Here is a 24,362-nt window from a genome sequence, read left to right on the forward strand (position 1 = left end):
ATAGCCTTTTATCTCTGTATGTTCTACTTAATGACACTCTACATCCACCAGAAAACAAGCTTGCAATTATTGTGGAAAGAAAGTCCTTGTATAACGGTAATTAGATACTATTGGGATAACTACCTATTAAGTGAAAAGTGTAGAAGAAGAGTATGAAGGCAAATTAACACACTATTTGTAACAAGACTTCTAACAGTCATACTAAAAGAATGCATTTTAAATATATAAATATTTTAATATGCATTCTTTATATATATATATATATATATATATATATATATATATATATATGTGTGTGTGTGTGTGTGTGTGTGTGTGAAGAAGACTGGGGTACCTTTACTTCCCAACAAGCTTGGAGTTTTGATAATGACCGGTTTTCAAAGCGGTTTAAACTTGACATATGAAAAATGGTTAATATTTCCATGGTTCATGTGACCTCTAGAAACCTTGCTTCAAGGGCAAACTGAATGGAAATCTACCCATGATGACTCTTCACTAAATGTTTTGGGCATTTCATATGATCGCTTATTAATGTAGGTCATCTGTAAGTAAGGAGGGGATTTTATTGAAAGTGGATATGACATGATGGTTGATGGAAAAGGTCCCTAATAAATTCCATTTCCTCTCTCATTGTGCTGTAAATGCTACTGCCTTGGCTGCGCCAAGCTATGCTCAGAGCTTTCTTAATAAATTCAAGGAAATCCCTGCCATGTAGAAATAACTACACAAAGCAGCTGCCTGACAGGCATTCATCTAAGCCATGGTTTATACTGCCTGTTTCCTCCAGGCTAAAGATCTCTTGATTAGCCAGTAATTAAAAAAAAAGAACAATTGAATCGCCTTAATAGGATTTGTTTTCTCTGTTACAATATATGCATATATTTATTGAAGGCAGTGGCATTACAATTGGGTTGGCATAGAGTGCAGTTGAGGAAAGTACTATTTCCTCAAAGGTCTGTCGACCTGAAATGTATCTACCATGGATCTAGTGGAAGGGAGATGAGATCTGTACCTCAGGTGCTAGTTGGTGGACTTTGATTGCTTCAGCAACAGAAGTGAAGGCAGTCGGTTGGTTTTCTTGTCATATTGGCCATGATAGACAGAAAGGCCAGAAGTTAGGCCAGAAAGGATTTAAAAACCACACATGTACACTGTAATCAGTACATTAGGAATAGTGTTTAATAGCACCTACTAGTGAAAAGTATAAGAAAAGGTAATAAATATCTCACACTCACATTGCGTCATACCTCAAAGGTTGCTGTGCTTATGCCTGAGTCCCCGGATTAGTTCAGTCTTGCCTGTTCTGTACTTAACATTACTTCCTACAATACCATGAATACCATTACACTAACTACACAATACATTGGGGACAACAGTCTATGGGGAGAAAACCTCCAGGTCAAAAGACAAACCTACAAAGTCAGAAAGGTAAAACAAAGGTTCTTTCTTTGTCAAGGGTAGAACTGAGGTTACACGCATACATTTACCATCATTGAAGGAGGACCAAACCGACGTCACTGCAAATCAACAAAAGGCAATACAAGGACTTGTGGTTACTTCTGAATTTTAAAACGATAATGTTCTCAACTATCTGCTTCTATGCACCATTGGCTTTTTTTCTGAAACAACTATTTTTGCAAGCATCCTAAAAATATCTTATTCTTATAGTGCAAATAATACAAGCAAACAGAGTAAAGCAATTAAATAAATCTTTGGATGCATTAGTATCAGGAAGAGGTTCAGTCATTTTACAGAGAGAGAGGTGTGCTGATGAAAAAAGTAAGAGAACCTTTGGATTTAATACCTTGAATCTCTTAATACTTTGGCAGCAATAACCTCAAACGAGCTGTGGACCACACCTGCACAATGTTCAGGAGCGATTTTAGACCTTTCTTCCTTACAGAACTGCTTAAGCTCAGCCATATTCCTGGGATGTCCGGTGTGAACGGCTCTCTTGTGGTTTATTCCACAGCATCTCTAATGGGTTACGTTCTGGGCTCTGACTGGGCGACTCCAAAACTATTCTGTAGATTTACTTTAGATGTTTATGGTCATTGTCCTGCTGCATCACCCAACTTTTACTGAGCTTCAGCTGGCAGACAGCCACCCTGGCATTATCCTGTATGAGACCTTCATAGATTTGGGAATTCATTGTCTCCCCGATGATGGCGAGCTGTCCAGGCCCTGAGGCAGCAAAGCAGCCCCAAAATTCTGATGCTCCCTCCATTGGGTTGTTGTTTTTGTTGGGTATATGGTGCCCTTTTTACACCATGTGTAGTGCTGCATGTTCTTACCGAACAATTTAACCCTCATTTCATCAGTCCACAAAATTTTTTCCCTGTAGCATTGTGGAGTGCCAAGGTGCTCTTTGGCAAACTTCAGGTGAACATCGATGTTTCTCTGTGGTGTCCTACCATGGACTCCATGCCTGTTCAATGTTTTTCATATGGTAGACTCATGAACAGAGATGTTAACCAGTTCCAGTGATTTCTTCAAGCCTTTAGCTGTTGTTTTTGTGGTAGAATACAAACCACTGAACATTTCTGCAGGTGCCGTAGTCCTAGGCTTGTTGTGTATTCTTGGTTTAAAAAAAGTAGCTCAACAGTTTAAGGCATATTTTCAAAGCTGCATTTCATTATATTTAGAAAAGTACTTTAATATGAATTACATTTTTAGGGGACTGCCTGAGACACTGCAGTGTTCCTTTAAATGGAGGTAAAGAAATGATGGCATTAATAGTTTTTAGATGTACTTGAGGTTGGTGGCTGAAAGAAGAGAAAATGAGGTAGAAAAAGAGACATTAGACACAAGAGGTATAAACTGCACCAAGGGAGATCCCTGGTTTATAAAGCTACAAACCCTACAGTTGAAGTAGTGACCTCTCTGGATCATAACGGGTAACATGAACAAATCTAGATGAAAGTGTGAGTTCTTCCATAATATGTTTGCTTATTCCCATTTCTTGTAAACTAGGCAAGCAGTTTGCATTAAAATATTATTAAATGCTTTTACCCTGCTTTGCCCAGTGGTTTATAAAAAAAATATCCACTTTTTTGTAGAAATGGAAATTAAAGTGCTTTGTGACCTAGTTTTCAAAGCTTTTAACTTATTTTAAAATGTACTTGACTGTGCAAAAAAAAGATTTAAAAAATAGTAAGGGGATATATTTTGCATTGGCGTTTTCCACAGAAGAGAATCATCCACGTATTACATTTATAAACATTTATTCAAATTAGGCTTTTTCATATAAATGATGCAGAAGCGGAATATTCTGTATCTGCAGATACTCATTAGAAAGATCTTCCCGTATAAGAGGATAATTTCTCGAGCTGTCTCTCAAAATGTGCCACAATTTGCTGTCAACCAAGTTTGTCTATCTTCTCCCTGTAACTGGTGTGATTACTTCTTTTTGTCGTCATAATCCAAAACACTACTGAAGTCTTATTATCTTTCAAATAAGCAAATTTATGGTAGTAATGTGGTGTATTGATCTGTTTGTTACCATAAAGAAAATAACATCCAACAAGGTTGTGTCTTTTAGAAGCTAAACTCATGGCACAAATTCACATGCCATGGGTTGGGGTGCCTAAGGGTGAAATACTGCACCCAGGTGCCAACAACCCTAGGCTCACCTGTGCACCTAGGCTCTCTGAGCATACCTGTGCTTCTGCATACCCCCAAAACATCAGGTGCCTGTTTTTGGCTTTCTTGCAACCTGTTGAATGACGGTGACAAGATATTCCTTCAAATTTAGTGAATACATGAAGATTTGGGTTGTTTTTGGGACACTTAGTAAATGGCACTCATACAGTAACATTGCATTTGTGCTGCACGTGGTACACAAGGAGCTGGTAACAAAACCTAACTCTTTTAACAGACCTGACACGTTATAATACATTGAGGGCCCTTTGTGTAATTTTAATGTCTTGGTGGGCTAGTTATCTATTGTAAAAAAGAAAGATCTCCATAGCTGTGCAATTTATGGATTAAATATAATTTTCTATATAAAAAGCAGTAATAACCGATTTGCCAGTTTTCAGATAACATAAACTAATGAGTTCCACTGAGATTTAATGTACATGAAGATTAATAGTTATCTTTATCTGTATAAACGCATACATCCAGTGGGTCGCTGTTAAATAAAACATATACTTTAGTTAAGATTTGTCATTGTCTCTATTTTCTAAAGCATTTCCTGCAATTTACTGGTTATTATAGTAAAAACTAGTTCCAACAGTTTATCAGAACTTTAATCTTACATTCTTTTTCCTTTAAAAATACAATCTTAGTCAAAGCATTTTTTGTATACATTACAGTTATTTATATAGAACCAGCAGAGGAGTCAGTAACATAAATAAAAATCACACACAATAACAAACTGATACAAAAGGAGAAGTGGGGCCCTGCTCCTGTGAGCTTACAATCTAGTCGGTGGTTGAGGGGACATGAAACAACAAGAGAAAACTGCTTGGATAGGGATGAGTTGATCGAGTAAGGATGATCTGTAGAAGCGGGTCATTTAGATGAATTAATTCATTGATGTTGCTACATTACATTTTTTTATATTTTTGTATATTTCTTTGAGCTCCGATATAGAGATGTTTAATAAATAAAGAGTGGGGTACATATTGCTGTGATTTTGGAGTGGTCACCCCAAGGTCAGCAGGATATCAATGTCATTAACTGCAAAATGGGCAGATAAAAAGGACATTCTCTCACATATACCGCGTGTTCTAATGGTTTTATTTGGTTATAGCTCGGGTCCGTAGATGTAGGCTTTATTAACACAACAGCACTGCGTCTCCATATCTTACACTTATTATGTCTCAACTGCATCTGCGTCTTCTAACTCCCATATATCTTTAGTGTTGAACTTCTCTGCATACTAATGATATACAAATTGCTATAATCCCTATAATTGTCAAGGGGAGTTTTTTCCTGACACTGATTGGCTGCTTCAGACAGCCACAAGTTGCATTGAAACAGGATCATGGAGTTGGTGAACTGCAGAACTGGAGCTGCAGCTTCTCCTTAAGGAAAGTACTTGTATCTATTTTTCCCATACAAGGTGAAGAATGCATATTAAAGTATTCTTCATTGGTAGGTCTGTATTGATGAGTAAACTGTCCTTTAAGTTTAAATATATTAAAATAAAAAATTATTATTTTATTGTATGCATGCTAGATACCCATGAATACTCACTGCCTCACTGTCGGTAAGAATCATTTGGAAGGATTCAGGACCAGGCTTGCAAAGGCTGCAATGATCATGTTATCACCTTTCAAAACATGTCTAACCTTAGAAAGCAATTACCAGTAATGTGAATATGCATATAAACCAATATAACACCCATCAAAATCCAGAATACCGGTACATGTGTGAATGAGATAACATAGAGGGTTATATGATCTTTGCTAAAATGTGCAATACATTTTTTTCTGTTAAATAGCATTTATTTTATATTATTACATTATCAACTTGTATCGATTTTTTTTTAATCTTATTTATTTTGGGACATTAAAAGGCTCCCAGCTCCCAGAAAATGTCCTCAAATGTCTATGGAGGTGGTAAAATTTAATTTATTTACCCAATAACTTTTGTTGTCAGAGTATAGTCATTTGATGTATACTTGATAGATAGCACAATTCACGTATAGTTAAAAAAAATATTGATTTTTTTTAAAGGAGAATGTTTTTTGGGTTAGATGTATGCACAATTGAGCAACAAAACATTTTCCACTATATAGCAATTTGTCTCTGATCTTTTTCACTTATCCTATAAACTGAATTATACACTAAAAATTAACGTGTCCTAAAGTCTAATGAGTTGGTATACAGGACTCAAACCCAAGAGATCTTTGCCCTCATACAACGAATGCAGCCTCCATGTGTAGATCAGAGGGATTCCAGCTCTGTGTGCCAGTACCTAATCCTTACCCCATTCCCTGCAGAGCACAAACCACACGGACTTGGAGTGATTCCCAGACACCGATTCTCAGTCTCAAAGCACTGAAACCTGATCTCATACACTGTACCAGCAATCCCCTTGTGATATCATTTCCATGCAATTACTCGTTTAATGAAAGTATAAAGATTGCATTCCCACATCAGTGACATTTACTAATAATTATCTTCTTACTATGCCGTGTATTAGTGATTTTGGGTAAACCGGAAAATATTTTTATACATTTGTAATCCACAGCTCAAAGAAGTCACATGTTTTACTAATTTGTTCTTTTAGGGCACAGAAGCAAAATTATATGTTGTGCTTTATATATTGTGTTGCATAATATAATGGGGTAGTAGAAGCATTGCTAAACACTGATCTACAAACAACAGATAAGCCAGAAGGCTTGTTTTTCCCTCAGAAGTCTCACGGTGCTGCCACAGCCACAAGGGATTCTGGGTAGGCGCATGCAAATAAGGTTAACAATAATCACCTTTTGCCTCTATATCCACTTTATACATGGATCCCTTGAAAGTAATTGCCCGCTGTACAAGACAGCCTTTAGACAAAACTCGGGAAGAGGTGCAGTAGTCAGATCACCACTCATGGACAGCTGTTTTGTCCTTAATGGGACTCGTCAGCATGAGGTTGTGATACTGGCTTAGTAGTTGAGAATTGGGGTAGCCAAGAAATACCATTACATAAGTTATGGTGGGTAAAGGTGATGGAAAACCCTTCCACTTAAAGTTAAGGGGTAGTAGAAGTATTATTAAACACTCATCTACAGACAACAGACAAGCCAGGAGGCGTGTTTTTTCCCCTCATGGTGCTAATTGAATGAAAACAGAATACTTTCACGGAAGGCAGCATGTTTTTTTTTTATTTTCGCTGGGCAACAGATTGTTGGTCTCTTAAGTAGGTCACACATCGTATAGACTAAAAGTGCTTTATCCTTTGCCATCTGGCAATACATGCTAACATCTGATTAACTGAAATATACTCTGGAAAGTTAAACAGTGTGGCTATCTACTTATGTAGGGTACAGAGTGCAAGACACACGTGTATGCAAGTATATACAGTAGATATTAACTTCCATTTATTTAATAGACATACTTTGGAACTCTATGGGTTTGAGGTCTCCAAGTGAAGATCTGCTTCCCCGGATCCCCGGTTCACTCTCTTCTTTCTCCAGGGCAGGGGATCAGTGTTTATCTATGCCCACTTCCTGCCCATTTCTACTCCCAACCCATGTAATGTTCTCTGGGGCAAGCCCTGCCCTTGTCGTGACAACCCCCATCCCTCACAGGTCTTGCCAATCCCTTCTCGTCGCTACCCCTGCCTCCTTATGGAGCCACTCACTCAGAAGAGGGAAAGCTCCTGGTAGCCTACCCTGGGAAAGTCCTAGGTATATTTATAGAGCTCCAGTAGATTCCATATCATTATTACAATAGGGGGCAAAAGAATTGATACTCATTAGGACATATTGGTACAGAGCGAGAACAACGTCCTGCTCTTTGGAGCTTATAATCTATAAGGAGGTTGAGGGGGAATCAAATAAAGAGAAATTCTGGTTTGGAAAGGTGGTCTGATTGTAGCGAAGGTGAATTGGAGTAGTCAGTGGCATGGAGATCTCAAAGGTGGGAGGACGGATGGTTTCTTCAGGATACACCTACACGAATCAAACATGATGAAATAAAGTGTTGCATTTTACAATCGTATAAAAAATATTTTTTTATTACTGACATTTTTTTTAATGAGATGACAGATGTCCAGGCATTTTATAAAAATAAAATCACTTCCCGGCAATGTTTGATGTAATTTCTAGTAGTGGGTGTGAACAGAAATGTTATTTACCCCACCCTTCTTTCCCTCTCTCTCACCTTTCTGTTTATCTCTCCCCCTCTTTCTCATTATATCTCTTCTTCTTTATCTTTATCTTTCCATTTTATCTTATCCCTTTCTTTGTTCCCCCTTTCTCATTATATCTTCATTCCTCTTTCTCTCCAATTTATCTAAATCCCCCCCTTTGTCCTCATTCCCCACTTTGTCCCCATCTCTTCTGCTTCTCATCTCTCCCTTTCTCTCACATTTTTCATTATCTCTCCCCTTTCCTGTTAATCTCTCCCCCCTTTCTCATGATCTCTCACCTTTCTTCCCAAATCTCTTCTTTCTCATTATCTCCCTTCCTCTCTCTCCTCGTTATCTCTCCCTATATTATTTTTTATCTCCCCTTTCTCTTTATCTCTTACCTTTCTGAAGTCCAGTGGTGGGAGCCACTTACAGGCTTTTCTATCTCTCACATTTCTTTTTATCTCTTTTTGTCTTTCTTTATGAGCCCACCCTTTCTCTCTCCCACTGCACTCTCTCACTCACACTGCTTCACCCCTGAGCTCCAGAATATGATGTCATCAATGGCTGGCAGCATCGCAAGAAAGCAATGGCACGGACCTCAGACTCCCTTTATTTTGGGTCTGTTAGAGAGAGATCCATGATCTCCCAAACCAGTACTGTATTAATAGCTTTATACGAGGGATCCCAACACAAGTAGACTAATCATTTTATGTCATCTAATAACAAGGATAATTCCGTTTCTTTGGCTGCAGATTTATAATAAACAAACAAATAGGTCCATCTAATTTGTCATTTTTAATCACTTTTACTTATTAATTCTTGAGAAACGCATTATGCACATCCCAAAGGTTTCTTAAGTGCATGTTCACTGTACTAGAGGAAATCAATTACATCTCTATCCGCTGAGGGTATTTCTTGACATATGATGTAGGGCTCTAACATGCCTACCAAGCGTCCCATGTTTTATGTTTCGTGGCTGATGTATGGATTTTGACAAAACACACATTCTAACGTGCCAATGGCCATTATCATTTTATGCTCTGGTTTAGAAGTGCCTATGTGTATAAAATATGCAGTAGGCACTCTTTTTAACCTGTGATTATGACACCGTGACATATATAATGTGTGAATAGCGTGGTACTTGCCATGCGTGGTTTTGTGAGCGGTCAGTGGAATCTTTCTATAGACTGCCCCACAAAGGACAATCTATGCTGTAACTGGAGATTTTTGCCTGTCTGCCTCTGGTCTATTTTAAGTTTTAACCATGTTTCATATCAATACAAATAGAGTTAAAAATAAATTGTTTCCTTAATGTGTCCTAGAAGGGCAATTTCATGACTAAATGTTCTTCTCTGAAGCTCCTTTTTCCAAGTAGGATTGTATTACATGCTATTTTTGTGATTATCTGTTTACCTTGAAATATCAGTTCAGGATTCTATTACTAAGTAGAAAGTTATATGGTAAATATTGATAAGTTAATAGTATGAAACCTGTGCAATACCTGACCATTTGTCAACACAGATCTATAACATGTAATACCCTGAACTAAAAGATTACAAGCTTTAAGGATGAATCCCAAGCTGCCATCCTCCCTATTCACTATTCATAGTTTTATCTATTTGGACCAAGGCTTTGGAACCACTATCGCCTTTGTCTTTCTTTTATACTGAGTAGGACAGTGATATGTATATATTGCCATAACACCTGTCACTTTTTTCAAATTCTACATAATAATATACTGTATGTGTATTATAAATCGTGCATTGTATAAACTGAGAACATCCATGCTAACCTTGTTTTCTCAGGATCTGTGTAATTGGCCCCCTCTCTTGTTACCCCTCTCCTGTTGTTGAGTTGCTGACTGTTGTTGATTGGTTTATAAATCTTTTGTAGGGGAAATTGATTAGGTAATACTGGCTCTGCCAAAGGTTGCTGCCAATCTCCAACACCAACTGACAGTAATTTATATGAATAAGTGTGGTACAAGTTGAGATTGCGTTGCTTCTACTTTGCAAAGCTAGCAGGGCTAGAACTAGGTTCACATCTCAGGAAGGGCACTCACACTAACCGACACTCACACAGCCAGACACGCTAAATCACATGCACACAGACATTGACGATAACACCAACACAGATGCACACACTAACATACCCAGGCACACACTAACATACTCATACACAGTCACACACACTGACAAACGCAGACAGGCATCGTTTTCAAGTCATATCCCATTTTGAATATTTTTGTTTACCACCAGGTGTTATTTCTTACAGTATGCCACAACTTCCATATGTGTTCTTTTGACTGCTTAGGTCCAGAGGCTGATACCCCAGGCCCCTTTAACCACCCACTTTAATTAAAGACAAGAGTCGTTATTGTGTTTTAGGGTGATGGCCACAACTTTATTAATTCCCAATGTAGGAGTCTCTTCACCTTCTAAACCCCTTCACTGAAATATTGTTGCACCCGCGCAACCAATTGGGAAACTACTGACAATACCCACACTGCAAACATTGCAGTCATATTCCTCCTTCCCTAAAAGTACAACGTGGCCCTACCTAGCAATGTGATTCCTACACAAATGTAAATGGAAGTAGACATTGCCTTTTCTTATCTTAAGCCTGCCACCACCCACCATCTCATCGACCACCATCCTTACTGCTGGGTGCCACCAATTAAAGACATGCAGCACCTAGGAACTGTGTGCTATGAAGGCTGTGCAGGCGCTACACCGTGCTCCATAGTATAGTCATTGGGGAAGTCATTGATCCCTCTTGTAAAAGGCTCATTGAACAGCAACTCCCTGATGAGCCCCCTGAACATGCCACCCTTGGCCAACACCAGAATATGTCTGCACTGAAAAACCTAAAATATGATTCAACTGAAAACAAAAAAGATGCAATAAGAAGAAACATTTAACAGTTATAAATAATTAAGGACTGAATTTGGAACGACGGGTCATACAGTGTTGTACATGTCTGTTTTATTGCAGATGTGAGTAGTCATTAGTAGCTCAGTGAGTGTTATGATTAATATTCTGTTATCAATGAGCTCAGACTTTGTAACCAACAGACACATATGTTTTCTGCTGTATAATTGTTTTGATGAGAGCTCAATGGTGAAGTCTGTACACCACAAATGGAGACAATATAGAGCCTACATGAGTTCTCTGAATGTAGGTTTGTTTTGATTTCTTTTTCATCCATTTATTATTGTCTCAAAAGCCTTGTAATGGATAGTAAAAAAACTGTAATTACATCATTATGCACAGTACACAATTATTGTTACATTGTGTTTCTGTTTAACTTACAAACTAAAAAGGACCCACCTTGTCCAGAAATCCATTTATTTGAAGAAGTAGACTAGTTAGAACAGAAGTTTGTGAAGTTCAGAAGTTTCATGTTATAGGAGAACATTAGTAAATACAGAAAAAAGGTGGTGAATTAATGGTGTGATATTTTATTGGAACTACCGTAGTTTTGTTTCGGTAGAGAGGTAAGCCTGGTATCCCCTGACAATTTATGTGTACCAGTCACCTGTTCGTCAACGGCTTGGTTGTTCCAAAGCTGAGGTGAACTTTAATCTTGTAGTAAATCTTGTTGATTGAAGTAGCCATGGTAGCTCTGGTTTGCAGTTGTTTGGTTTGTGGTGGGAGCCTTGAATATATTCTTACCTTTCAGCAGTCCTGCGGCGAGACTCCCTGTTCGGTCTCGGTGCCGGCTTATAATGCTGAGCGCCGGAAATCTTCCGGCACCGAGACCGAACAGGGAGACTCGCCGCAGAGGAGAGAGAGAGGGGCGCCGAGCGGGTACTGACCACTCGGCACCCCTTTCTCTCTCTTTCGCTTTAAAAAAAAAAAAAAGGGGCTTGGGGCGGTGAAGTGCCGCCCCTTCAAAAGTGCCGCCTGGAGCCGTTGCCCCACTCGGCTCCATTGTCGGGCCGGGCCTGCTTTATTGAGCCGTCTAACTTTCCACTGGGATACCATATTGCTTGTTAAGAATGATCAGTTAATATTCTAACTTGATTGCCTTTGTTGGAGGTTACATCTGAATATAATATGCCCCTAGTGTTAGTATGGATGGATTTGCCAGAAACCATCACAGAGGTAAACATCCGCACCTAGGATTTTCAACACACCTCAATCACTATGGATTTTGTTATTACATTGAGGTCTACATGCAGTATTGATTAATACAACATACCAGGCACACTTATTTAATTAATATATAGAAACCATCCGCCTTGACCCCGTATTGTGAGTTGTGGTTTAGTTTGGTTTTTAATGTCATATACATCCTTTAATTAGGTGTCACGATAGCTGAAGCAGCGGGCTGACCTTCATCTGTATTACAGTGCTATTCTGTATGAGTGCTTTAAAAATGCTCTTAGCATCACTACAAGTGAATGAAATAAAAAAAATGTCAGAGATGTCATCAGACTACACAATTTTGTTACATAATGCAAGGTTGCCTTAATACTACACAATGATAAAGCCCATGTAAAAATATAAATGTGCCATTGGATGCACAATATTGAGCAGAGCCTTGCCTTGAACTTATGTTGTACACAAAAAGTTGTTACCATACACGCTTATTTTTTATTATATAGCCTCAACCTATTTCCTTGCACTCCATACCATTCAGTAGCCAGTTATTCACTGTTTAACGGTCTCCTTTATCTCTTATCTCCTCCCTTTCTAACTTCCTATGGTTCCTCATTTGTTTCCTGCTGTCTTTCTTATCTGACTTAAATCACCTCCGTTTCTAAATGTGCTCACCAAGTCAGTCACTCCATTCCGAGTCTTCCTTCCAAACTTCACACAATGCTGAATAATCCCATCAGTGACCCTACCAGTAGCATAGCAATTTAGAAAGAAGGTGCTCTTGAGCTAGAAGAAGGCAAAAACCCTACATTAAAGTGATTACTCATTGTGCCTCAGAAAGGGGAAATACTTCTTACCGACTACAAAATGGCAATTGGATTTCTTACTGGATCAACAATCTATTGCTAATTGTGTCCTTATAACCTGTTATATCCTGTGTATTCTTCTCTGCTTAAAAGTTATCCAACTCATATTGTGCCTAGTAGCTCCCAATTCTAAGCTTTACACACAGCCCCACATCCCTTGTAATTGGCCGATTAAGCAGTGGCACACTGGGGGGCCGATCGCCCCCTGGATGATGATCTTGGATAGGTTAGCATTACAGTTTTTCCTGTTACCAAAATCTCATAATGCAGCTCAGCCCTTCCTAAGAAATGCAGTTTCTCAGACCAGAAAAATGCCATGATAATATCTGATCTGAAGGTCAAAAGATTAAGCACATGAAAAAGTAAACTTGTGAATACCGTCTTTTATTCCCACTGAAGATCATATTTCTTTATATTAGGTTTCCGTTTCATTGCTATGAGTTTTGTGTACATTGTATTCTACAGAACACAAACACTCTTATTTATAATGGTTTCTTGTCCTATATGGAGTGAGGGAATTCACTGAAATACAGTACTTGTCTGCTGAGTCTCTTTGTCAGTAAGACTTACTTGAAGTGGATACATAAATAACAGCATTTTCATATTTACCATATGGAACACATAACCAGTTGGGTTGTAGTGTGATTGCCCAGTGGATAATTAATCTCATTCAGACACATTTCGAATAAATTAACTTCATAACTCATGTTTATTCTAGTAATTCTTTTTTCTCAGTGGAGCTTTAATCCTTTTACATATTTATGCAATCACTAGTAAAGACTACTAAGGCAACCATTTCTCTACTACTGCTACTTATCAGTGCGCTTCTGGACACTTTGACATTGGAAGGGAACTCCCACCGTTTTTCCTTTATTTCTATGTTTCATTCAAGTACTCACATACTCATCATTCTCTGCTATTTCTAAAGCTTGTTTGCCGTTCTCGAAACTTCTTGGAGATCGGACCACGGCATTGATCGTAACACAATGTGTAATGTAATTGTGTAAATACATATATCACAAATGACGTCAAATGTCCTTATGCAAGCTACAAAAATGGCTAATTGCGTCTCTATTTGCGACAATAGTCTGGCTTTACGTATGGCACCTGAACCCTCTCCCTTATGACTTATGATGTTATATGTATACATTTTGGAACTTGTTATTAAAATCTTGTGCAGAAATCACAATAAATATGTAAAGGGTTGCCATTGTACATAAAGGTCTATGGCATAACAATCATAACATATACAGGCTTATACAATGAATAAAACAGATAATTCATGTTGGTATATTATCCAGAATTATATTACATAAACTATTCAATTCAGATATTCATATGTCAGGGTACAAAATGGAGATATAATATAATATAATTAATGCAAGCGTTTAATTTGATCATGTTGCCTATATGAGGCAACCATAAGAGCAAATTTGGTAAAGGCATTTATTGGCTAACTGAAGTATAATAGATTGCAAGCCTTCACAACTATCTAGGTTTCTTCTTCACAATAATATGCTTGAAGAGACCTAGATAGTCTTAAATTGCTTGCTGTCTGTTATCTCTTTCTACTGCCAGCGCAGTATAACTCTATGCCCAAGAAATTAGCCAACAGACAAGACTTTATGGTATATTGTATATAAGTGTAATTCATTTTTTATAATAGATAAGTGATTGTTTAGATAATATGCTAACTGGCAGAAAATGTAAAACCATATAATAAGTCATTTGTAAGCCCATCCTGTATTATTAATTTTGTGTTTTTCCCCGGTTCTCTTTTCCCTATGCTACAAGAAAATCCCGTTTGCCATGTGGACTTCATAACAAGCCGTCGTTCTTTGGTAAATATTTATCTTATGTGATGCATGATTTCAAGGTTTTTTTGTATTTTTTTTCCAATTGTTTTAATGATTTGGTTCCTAATTGAATATATAAGGGTTTAGATAGACAATAGGCAGACCATACTAAAGGTTAAATATACTTTTACCCTAAAGGTTAATAATAATGTTGTTATTTTTGTTTGCTGTATAAGGAGTGTATCCATATTACACCATAGATAAAGGATAACCTTAGCATTACATATGCTAACTCAATTTTTATTATATTATACTAATTCTACCATATTCTAGTTCTCTCCTGAATTGTACAAAGGCTGAAGATTAAAAGGACTCTCCAGTCATCCTATATAATAGCTGTGTTATTTTTGGAATTTAACGTTTTAAATAATTTTATGGCTCCAGTGCAAATGCATGAAGGAGTTCATCAGAATCCCTCTATGTATTTCTCCTCTTTCTTTGCCATCCCAAGCTGTTTGTATTGGGGAGATGAGCTTTGCCAAATGCATTTTTTTTGTGCAGTAGTACACATGCACCCATACTTTTTTTAGGATTCAACCAGAACTCATGTAGAATGTTGAATATTTACCATTCTCATATATATTATTCAGGGCAAAATATACAGGAGACTATCCCAAGTTTTATCGATAGCAATATCATTAGATGAGAAGTAATCCTTGCTGCAGGTACATTTAATAGAGATCGTTTTGGAACTTGGCTAAATAGATGATTGTCACAGGAACAGAGTGAGTACGAGTAAAATGGTCTGCGTAGCTTCTGTTCATGGAATTCTTAAATCAATATAAACATAATCAATATTTTGTTATTCGGTTACTGCAAAGACACGGCATTATGTTTTTGCTTTATTCGGAAAGAACCTAACGAGGTTGCATTAGAATTAACTTGCATAAACTATTAGGATTGACTTTTTGGCAAGTAAAACATTTCTGTAAATAATGCTACTTATTATTTAGTTATTATAATATTCATAATATTAATGTATTATTTAATTTATATTATTATATAATTGGTGCATCTCCCACCCCTTAAGGACATAAAGTTACCTGTACAGGGCATTAGTGAGAGGAGTTATTGATACTGTCCAGCAATCAAGGGGTAACTTTAACCCCTTAATGACAAAGCCCGTACATTTACGGGCTCAAAATGCATTGTTTTCAATGGGTTTAGGTACCACCCATTGTCCTTAAGGGGTTAAACCTTTTGCTGTACTGAGATTCTGAGTTTCATCATTTTCATTGACCTCCTTTTACTGCGGTAAGATGGTCCTTTCTATAAGGAATGATGTAAAAGGTAACATTGGCTGGTTAAAAAGCATTCATGCGTTGGCTATCCAGGGCTCCTCCTCTGCTGGGGGTGTGGCTTAATGCAGGGGGTGGAGCTAACTGCATCTAGGAATGAGGCTATTCCTAGCTGGGAATGACACAGAGTCCTGGAGAAGCAACACTTCGCTCAGAGACTCCGGATCAAACCCATCAAGTATATTCATTGGGGTAAAGTAAGACTAGAAAAATAAAGATATATTTGAGTAAATGATAAATGAACCTAGTTTTGAATAATTTGCTTCTTCTCCTTTGCTTTAACTTTGCAGTATACTCTGCTTGATGTAATGAATCAGCAGCTCTTTATTACAGGAAGACTGCAGTTATGTATTACATAGTGACGCTATTAAGTAGAGAGAAAAAAGCGGAATGGTCCCTAATAAGGTCTGAAGATTCCAAAAAATCAAGAGTGTAAAAAATTTATTTGTCAGGATATTTTGGAAAAAAACAAAACCTAAACAAGCCACAGGAGAAAATGCAATTCTGCGCTTCAAACATATTGAATGCATATTTTTGTAGAATTCTGGGAAGATCATGTTGAATAAAAGACATTTTGACACTTGTGTAATAATGTGTTCATGGGAAACGAAAGAAAGTTTGCTGTGAAACTTATTTCCCCAGAGGGACATTTTATTTTGTTCTATGAACTGGTTCTGTAGTTTGTTTTATTTTGTGTGTGGCCTGTGCAGTGTCATGGAAAACAAATACAGTTTATTAAGGCCGATTAATCTATAGATTTATCGGTATAGACAATCTGTTAGTCCATTCACTTGGAAAATATTATTTCATACTGTTAACAATCCTGTGCATGCATTAAAGGTTAGGAAATGGGGTGCTATGTAAATACATGGCCAGAGACTGCAGGACACACCATATATGTATACATCCCAGCATGGGACACGTTAAAGTTGTTACATAATTAATTATTATGGGGAATAAACATCAAATATGTGATTTATTTTATGAGCAGAGCCGTATAACCCTCCTCACAAACGTTAAACCCATCTCATGATCCAAACACCTCTATCCCTCTCCCCTCCACTGATTTCTCTCTTTTTTTTAGCAGCTCATAATTAAAGAGGGCAAACCGATGATTAAAACCTTTAGTTTAAAGGTGACCCACAGCTATCATATGCGTTAAAGTGTATCGGATGACCGGATTGTCACTTTAGCATTGTTATTCTGTTTTACATAGTAGCAAAACTAGATACCACTAGATCTTAAAGTAACATAAAAAAAGAAACTTTTTCCCCCCTTTAGCTATTTAAAATCTTGGGGGTTATAATAGATTTAAAGCACATATGAGAAGGGCCTTCTCCGCCTTCTGTATAAACGTGTCTTGACATAGGTTACTGTTCATTTTTCACACTTAATATTGTAAAAGCGCTACAAAACCTGCTACAGCTCTATTAATAATGTAATGTACTAGAAAATATATACCGGTATATAACATATGGATTATACAAACAAAAACCACATTTTATGCACAGTCAATAAATGGAGGCCTCCTTATTTAGCACTATAATTGTTACTGAGACTTCTGTACGTTCACACATAAGGTTGTGCTCAGGGTTACCAATTCCTTCCACTGTGCTTGTGAAGTGAAGTGTGACTCTTTAATAAGACTACATGTTCCAATACATGCATGGCCATTATTACTGATACAACTGAATCATACTCAACGGTCCTAAGCCATAATTTTTTTTACATTGCAGAGCCACCCAGGCACAAAAAAATCAGCCTCTCTGATGTTCTAAAAAGAAAAATAAATTACATTCTTTAAAAATAGGGGAGCAACATGGTCAGATTAGTTGGGGCAAGGAAACATTCATATAGAGCTCACCTACTTGCCACAGGGTACGCAATAGCTAGAGGAGCTGTGTTTCTTCAGGTCACCCCAAGTCCTTAACCCAGATCCATTGCTGTCTGCCATTTTTAGGCTGTTTGAAGCAAGCCCCCTCCTGTGCACTTCTAGACCCACTCTCTCAGTCACTCCTCGTCCTTCCTTTAAAGAGCACGATAGGGAGACCTCCAAGGAGCCTCAAAAGTTCTAAGCTATGCTTATAGGAAACCTGGCCCTAGTCTTTATAAGCTCTGATTGTTATATACTACTTCTCATGTCCTGTTTACCCATTGTACCGCACTATGGAATATGATGGTGCTATAAAAAAAAAAACCAATAAATAATAATATAATCTATGCTTAAAAATATGAAATGCGTATTTGCAGATTGGGAGTGTATATTTTTTTTCCAAACCGGTTGAGCAAGTTCCTAGTTGTGTCGCTCCAAGTGCTTAATAATTCGTCACGACATTTCTTTGTTTTTATTTCAACAAGTCCTACCTAAGGGGCTTAACACGTTCAGTGCAGGACTGGTGACGTTACGGTATGTTTACGTGTCAGTACCAGAAAACCAGTGTCACCTGTTTCTAAAGGGCTCCACCTTCATGATTCTTTACTGGAAATATGTATCATTTTTTGCTTATGTTATTGTACAATAAACACAAAGAATCGTTTATTGCTGTTATAATAATGGGATGGAGTGAGTAAAAGTAGCCAATTCCTTTTTAATACATGAATTAAAGGGACCAGGTGGAAACGGCTTAGAATGAAGAGGCTCAATCAGGATTGTTACTGTGCTCCCTTTGCTCATGATGCAGATTTGTGTGCTTTAGAACTTTAAAGAATCTAGATGGTGTGCTGTGGATTCTTTAAACATATAACACATGTGCACTGTGAATAACCTCAACCGGCCATTGTGATGAAGCCATCATGTGGGCGCATGTTGCTTCTTCTTTTTGAGATTTATTTACTAAACTGAGAGTTGGCAGTAGAGTTGTGGGTTCCTGTATTACAGAGGGCCATCTTTGGCTAAGATGGTCTGCATAATGCATCGTTTAACCAGCGAGGTGACTTTCCAGAATTCTCCCTGATTTTAATATGCTTTATGCAGGGTATTTTTGGAGCAGAAGCTCACGGGGGTTGACCCTTCATAATGTAAAGTCAGTGGGGTTATTCACTGAAGGAGGAGTTTGCAGGAAAGTCGCGGTTTCAGCTCTCGTTTGGTTTGCTAGCTATGGGAAAAGTGCGTCTTTTACGTGGTACCACCGATGCTATGTTTGCAAAACAACACATGAGAAATAGCTTAGTTATAACTGCATCAGTTTGCTACCTTTTATGGACACTTAATTACGCTAAATATATTCTGAAAATATGTTGCCTCAAATTACCTCTCAAAAGGGAATACATCCAGGGTTGGTATAATCTCCCATGGTCTCTGATGTTTTGGTACAGTACATGTAATTGATATATTATGGTTGCAATGTATTTTCTGATGGAAACTAAGAGACGGTAAATGACAGCTATAAAATTCAACAGCTATTACCTGGTGCACGTTTTGCCCCTTTACAATATAATGCGAGGTGCAGCTCTAACGGAACCACCATAATAGGTACTTAAGCATTTCCAACTCACCAACTTCATTATTTAGGGAAAGGGGGTTACCTCGCCTCGAGTTCTGCATAAAGTGTCTCGTTAAACCTTAGCGAGAATAGACATTCTTCATGTTCAATGTTTTATCTTCCAGTTGCAGGTGGAACTGGATCAGGAGTACCAAGACAAATTCAAACGACTCCCCATGGAAATTCAGGAGTTCGTACAAGAAGCCATGAAAGGGAAATTAGGAGATGAAGGAGAACACAGTGCTGCCACCAACATTGTAACGCCCGACAGCAGCAAGCCAGCAATTTCAGGGAATCACAAAAGCCAGGAGAACGATCCCGTGGCTGAAGAAGAAAACCCAGAAAAAGTATTTAATACAACACTTTAACAGGCAGCGATGGCTTGTGTTATTTTACTTTTTGTGCTCCTGGGCATATGATGTTTACATGTTGCCTGTCACCCATTGTCTGCAAGGGATAATGCTGACCCCGGCTCTTTAAATGCACATTTCCCAAAGGAGCAGTTTTGTATGACACACAGCAGTGTAAAACTAAGTTTTACCATTCAGTTACATTAATCTTTGTCTTAGTGCAGTTACAATGCAGCGATTAACATGCGCGCTGCATATTCCGTCATAGGCAGTTGTATGAAGACCACTTGTTTTGTGTAACAATGGTCCTATACGTGGTTCTCATTAAAGTACAAACACAGTGGGGGTGAGATACACCATTGACATGTTTGCTTTTTAACTGCTCCTAAGCAGCTCTCTATTTGTTTTTTTTTGTTTGCACTGAAATATTCAACCCTGTTGGCTTTGCAAGCACTGGCTGCTTGCTCTTGATATTTTATGTACTTGTAAAAATTGCTACTCCTAATATCTTTTCAGAACTGTGGATATTCCAACTGTGTTCCAGTAGGCATGCAAAAAAGGGGGCCCATGTAATAGTCTATTAATATCATTTTCAGTAAAAATCTTTATTGAGTTGACTACCAAGCAGAACTAGGCTTCTTCAGGAAAAAAGCATGTATTTTTGCTTACTTCAGCGTTAACTGCCATATAAACAGTGAATAGCGCAGAAGTCATGCCACACGTGATATTTACTAAATGAAATATACTTTCCCAGTGAGGAGTTCCCCAAATTAAGTCACCCAGCTCTAGTACCCAGAGGAGAGGAGACAAAATTTGGGGGCACAATTTAACTTTTGAGTTTGAGCGACAGTACCTTAAAACTATGAAGGATCGTGTTTAGCTCATGCCGACAGGGCAAACTTAATTTCTTACCTTGATATAGAAAGATTATGAATGTTACATTAGACTGTGCCACTGGATACAATGGCAATATTAGCAATAATATGTATTAAAATTAATAGGAATTGGCATTTCAGGTTCAGGTTTAATAGAAGAATGAAATAAAGATCTCAAGTGGGCCAGAAAAAAAGTCTAAACCTTCTTCTTTCTGGTCTAGGGCAGCTAGATATGCTTGAATTTAGTAGGCTGTCTATCATTTCAGTAAATGGCTAGTTTTTCAGATGTTCTGTTGGAGAGCGTCCAGGCTGTCTTTAGTAGAAGACGTTATCATGGCAGTATGGGGTTGTACAGACGAAGCAGAGTGTTGGGTTATATAGAAGAAGCAAGCTACAGGGTTGTACACCAGTACGGACCTTTAGTAGAAGACACACTGTGATGGCAGAGTGTAGGGTTGTACAGTTTTGATGGTATTCTTTCACCAAGGTAGACCTGGCTCCATCTTTCCCACTAACCTAATGATGGCATTATATAGCTAGTTTGTGCATATTTACTTTTTCTGCAATTAGGCGCCTTTTAGAGAAGAGAATGATCTGATTGTAATACGCCCTTCGTTTCTGCACATCTGTGTTTCAGCTGCCATGTTAGGGCCTCATCTGTAAATCTTGCAATATGTCCATATTTACATTTCTTCCATCCAAATATGTATATATGAGTTATACTACTTTGTATTTTTTTATTATTATTATTTTATTTGCACTACATTTTACACTCAAAACTTTCCAGTATTATTCCTGGTAGTGGTAGAAAAGAAACATCACAACATAAAATCACACAACAGTCAGACGTATAATGAACGGCCAGATTTCCACCTAGACACATTAAGCATGTGCCTAGAGCTCTGGCCTGTTGTCAACAGAAAAACGGGGGCATGTGACATTAATCCTACTCATTTTGGCTATTCTTCTGTTCATACACCATGTATTTCATGCTTTTTTTTTCTTCCATCAGTAGTTTTTGTATATAGCGGTGTCTGAGGTGTAACTATTACAGTACAATACATTTCTCATGAACAGCTTATGGGGGTTTATATCCCGAAACTCAGCTATTGCTTTAATATAATAAAATAATTTTTGATATCGTATAACCCTAGTTTAAATTGGACTAGTCTTCTACAAATGTTTGGATGACATCATCCGCTTCAAGTAAAATGGAAACTTTAATATATACATTGCGCTAGAGAAATGGCTAACAAATGCATGTTTTAAAAGCTAAACTTAGCTGACGTTTTCATGCTGGTCCCGTGGTTTGGTGGCCACGTTCCTCTGTGTTCTGCCACAGAATGCAATGTGTACATTGGGTGCCCATCTTTGTAATTCATGCCTATAGCCATCAGCTGGACACCATAGAGATATACATATTTGCATAGTTGGGAAGGGTTTGGTCTATAAAGTTTGCTAGCAAATTGGCTAGCAGAATACATAGGTATTAACCCTATATATATTAAGTGTCGCTGTGCCAGTGACAGCTTCAAAAGGACGTGGAAGGTGTTTTTTTTGGAAATGGGATTGAGCCCAGAGTTTACTCTGCTCAGTCTGTCTCAGTTTTCCTACGTGAGAACGGCTTCTGAACAATTTAAGCTTTTTTTCCGCTATTAAGGCACATATAATTTGTGGCATTATTATATTCTGAATCATGTGGAATAATATAACAAGGAAAAGTCAACATTTCTGTGAATAGTAGTTGATCACAAGGCCTACACTTTGTAAAATAATTTAATTTAAAAAAGGTCTTCATTTTAAGCTATATCTATTAATGTTTTCCAAGACGTGTATGTCATTTAACAGTTGTATTCCTACCAATACAAGTATCAATTTAAGGTTTATTTCTAAGATAAAAAAAAAAATATATTGTATTAGGAGAGAGATGTATATTGACTATATTCATTTTAAAAAATGGTTGTTCCAGTCATTTATTGTATATACTTTTTATACATTATGAAGTGACACATTTTTGCAGTAATGTAGTGTGTTATAATACATCTTGCATTGTTTTATCTATATCCGTGATACAGATATCAGTAAAATCTTAATATTACTTGAACTAGATTTAAAACAATTAGCAAGACGAAAGGGTCTTTCTGATGTATTAGTCTTGTGCCTTTTCTGTGTTTGCCTTGTTACGTGTTGAATGTGTGAAAATTTGTATGGTGGATCTTTTTGTTCTATACTGAACCATATACAATTGGTATTTAGATTGTATACATTGGGTATATGTACACTACTGAGAATAGCTTTGTTTTCACAGATGGAATGAAAACAATCTCTTCACAAATGCCGGCCATTTTGAATCTAATGTTCTGTAAATGAAAGCTTACTTATTAAAGGGACATTGTCGGAAATAATGAAAAAAAAGTGAATGTTATTATTGAACATGGTATAAGTATTGTCAGTGAGGTATTGGACATTGTGACTTACATGTCAACGGCATAGGAAACAAAAAGATGTATGTGTAATTAGGTTGTTTATTTCAAATTTATTTATGGTTCACAATTTCCTATTTGGGGTAACAATTCTATGCAATTTTGTGGCATGCCGTTTCTTCCAGCTGTAACTTTATGTGCTTTCATCACAGATCCAAAGGACAAATAAAAATATTGACACAATTGTGGATTACTGGGTTTTTTTTTCCATTCTAAATTCAACAGAGATTTCTATGTTCTGGTACTTTAAGGCCACTGGACGCTAAATGACATACATACGTCCCTCGGCTGCGTACAATAAATAATCTCGAGTTACTTCTTTTAATGACCTATTTACAGACTAGTCAAGAGATTTTGTTGACCAATGCAGGCAAACCTGAAAGGTGAAAAGGCTCAATACCGTATAACGTCACCATACAGTCTTCTCCTGTCAACGCTGTGCTAGAATCAGTACGCTTCAAGCGATGTTTAGCAATTGTATACCGGAACTGTTGATCTAGTGTAAATAAATATGAAACCTTACAAAAACCCTTCCTCAAAACAAAATATTTATACAAAGAACATTTTCAACAAAAGCTTTGAGTTGTCACGAGCTCTGTCCTTGTCTTTTGAAGTGTTTGTTTCCATGCCACAAAGTTTTTTTTTTTTTTTTTCCTTCTCGTAAAAGTAGAGTGTTAACATATTTGCCAGGTCATTCCATTCGGCATGGTGGCAGCTGCCATAAAAGCCCCTTTTCAAACATTAAGGTGCATGTAGTAAACCAATGCAGGAAAGTAGTTCCACCAATATCGTATACGGCTTAGTCCAGGTACACATACAATTCAGATACGTTTAGGTACAAAAAACACACATATAAAAAATATGTATATGGCTGGTGAGAGAAATATATGCATATAACTGATGGGCATGAGTACAAAATAAGCCAAGGTAGCTGTTTAGATAGGAGTAGCAGATTTATTTTAACGCCACTGATCGTGCCCTCAGTAACATGCCTAATCTGCCTAGTGGTAAATCCGGCTACATCTATGGTAGGTTGAGAAGATCATCTGGTCGCCTGCAGCTGGATCTGCTCAAGAAGACCTAAATACCTGGCATCTCTCGACATGACGTGTGAAGGGAGTATGATCACACATATTACCCATTCCCATATTGACCTGAAGAAGTGCCTATTGTGCATATGGTTCCAGATATGAATATCTCTAGTTACAGACACGTGGAGGTACTACCAAAACCTACTGCTCCCCAACCGCTC

The 24,362-nt window shown here is 37.6% G+C and overlaps 1 protein-coding gene across 1 annotated transcript in view; it reads left to right on the forward strand.

The window, feature by feature from the left end:
- PLCB1 (phospholipase C beta 1) overlaps positions 1-20,235 on the forward strand; it is a 227,329-nt gene extending 207,094 nt beyond the window's left edge. Inside the window, exon 32 of the mRNA XM_053460832.1 lies at positions 19,534-20,235. Coding sequence (XP_053316807.1) covers positions 19,534-19,770 — 237 coding nt within the window. The 3' untranslated portion in view covers positions 19,771-20,235. The remainder of the gene's footprint in view (positions 1-19,533) is intronic.
- Positions 20,236-24,362: the final 4,127 nt, after the last annotated feature.

The sequence above is a fragment of the Spea bombifrons genome, chromosome 3 (assembly GCF_027358695.1).
Source record: "Spea bombifrons isolate aSpeBom1 chromosome 3, aSpeBom1.2.pri, whole genome shotgun sequence".
Classification (NCBI taxonomy): Eukaryota; Metazoa; Chordata; class Amphibia; order Anura; family Pelobatidae; genus Spea; species Spea bombifrons.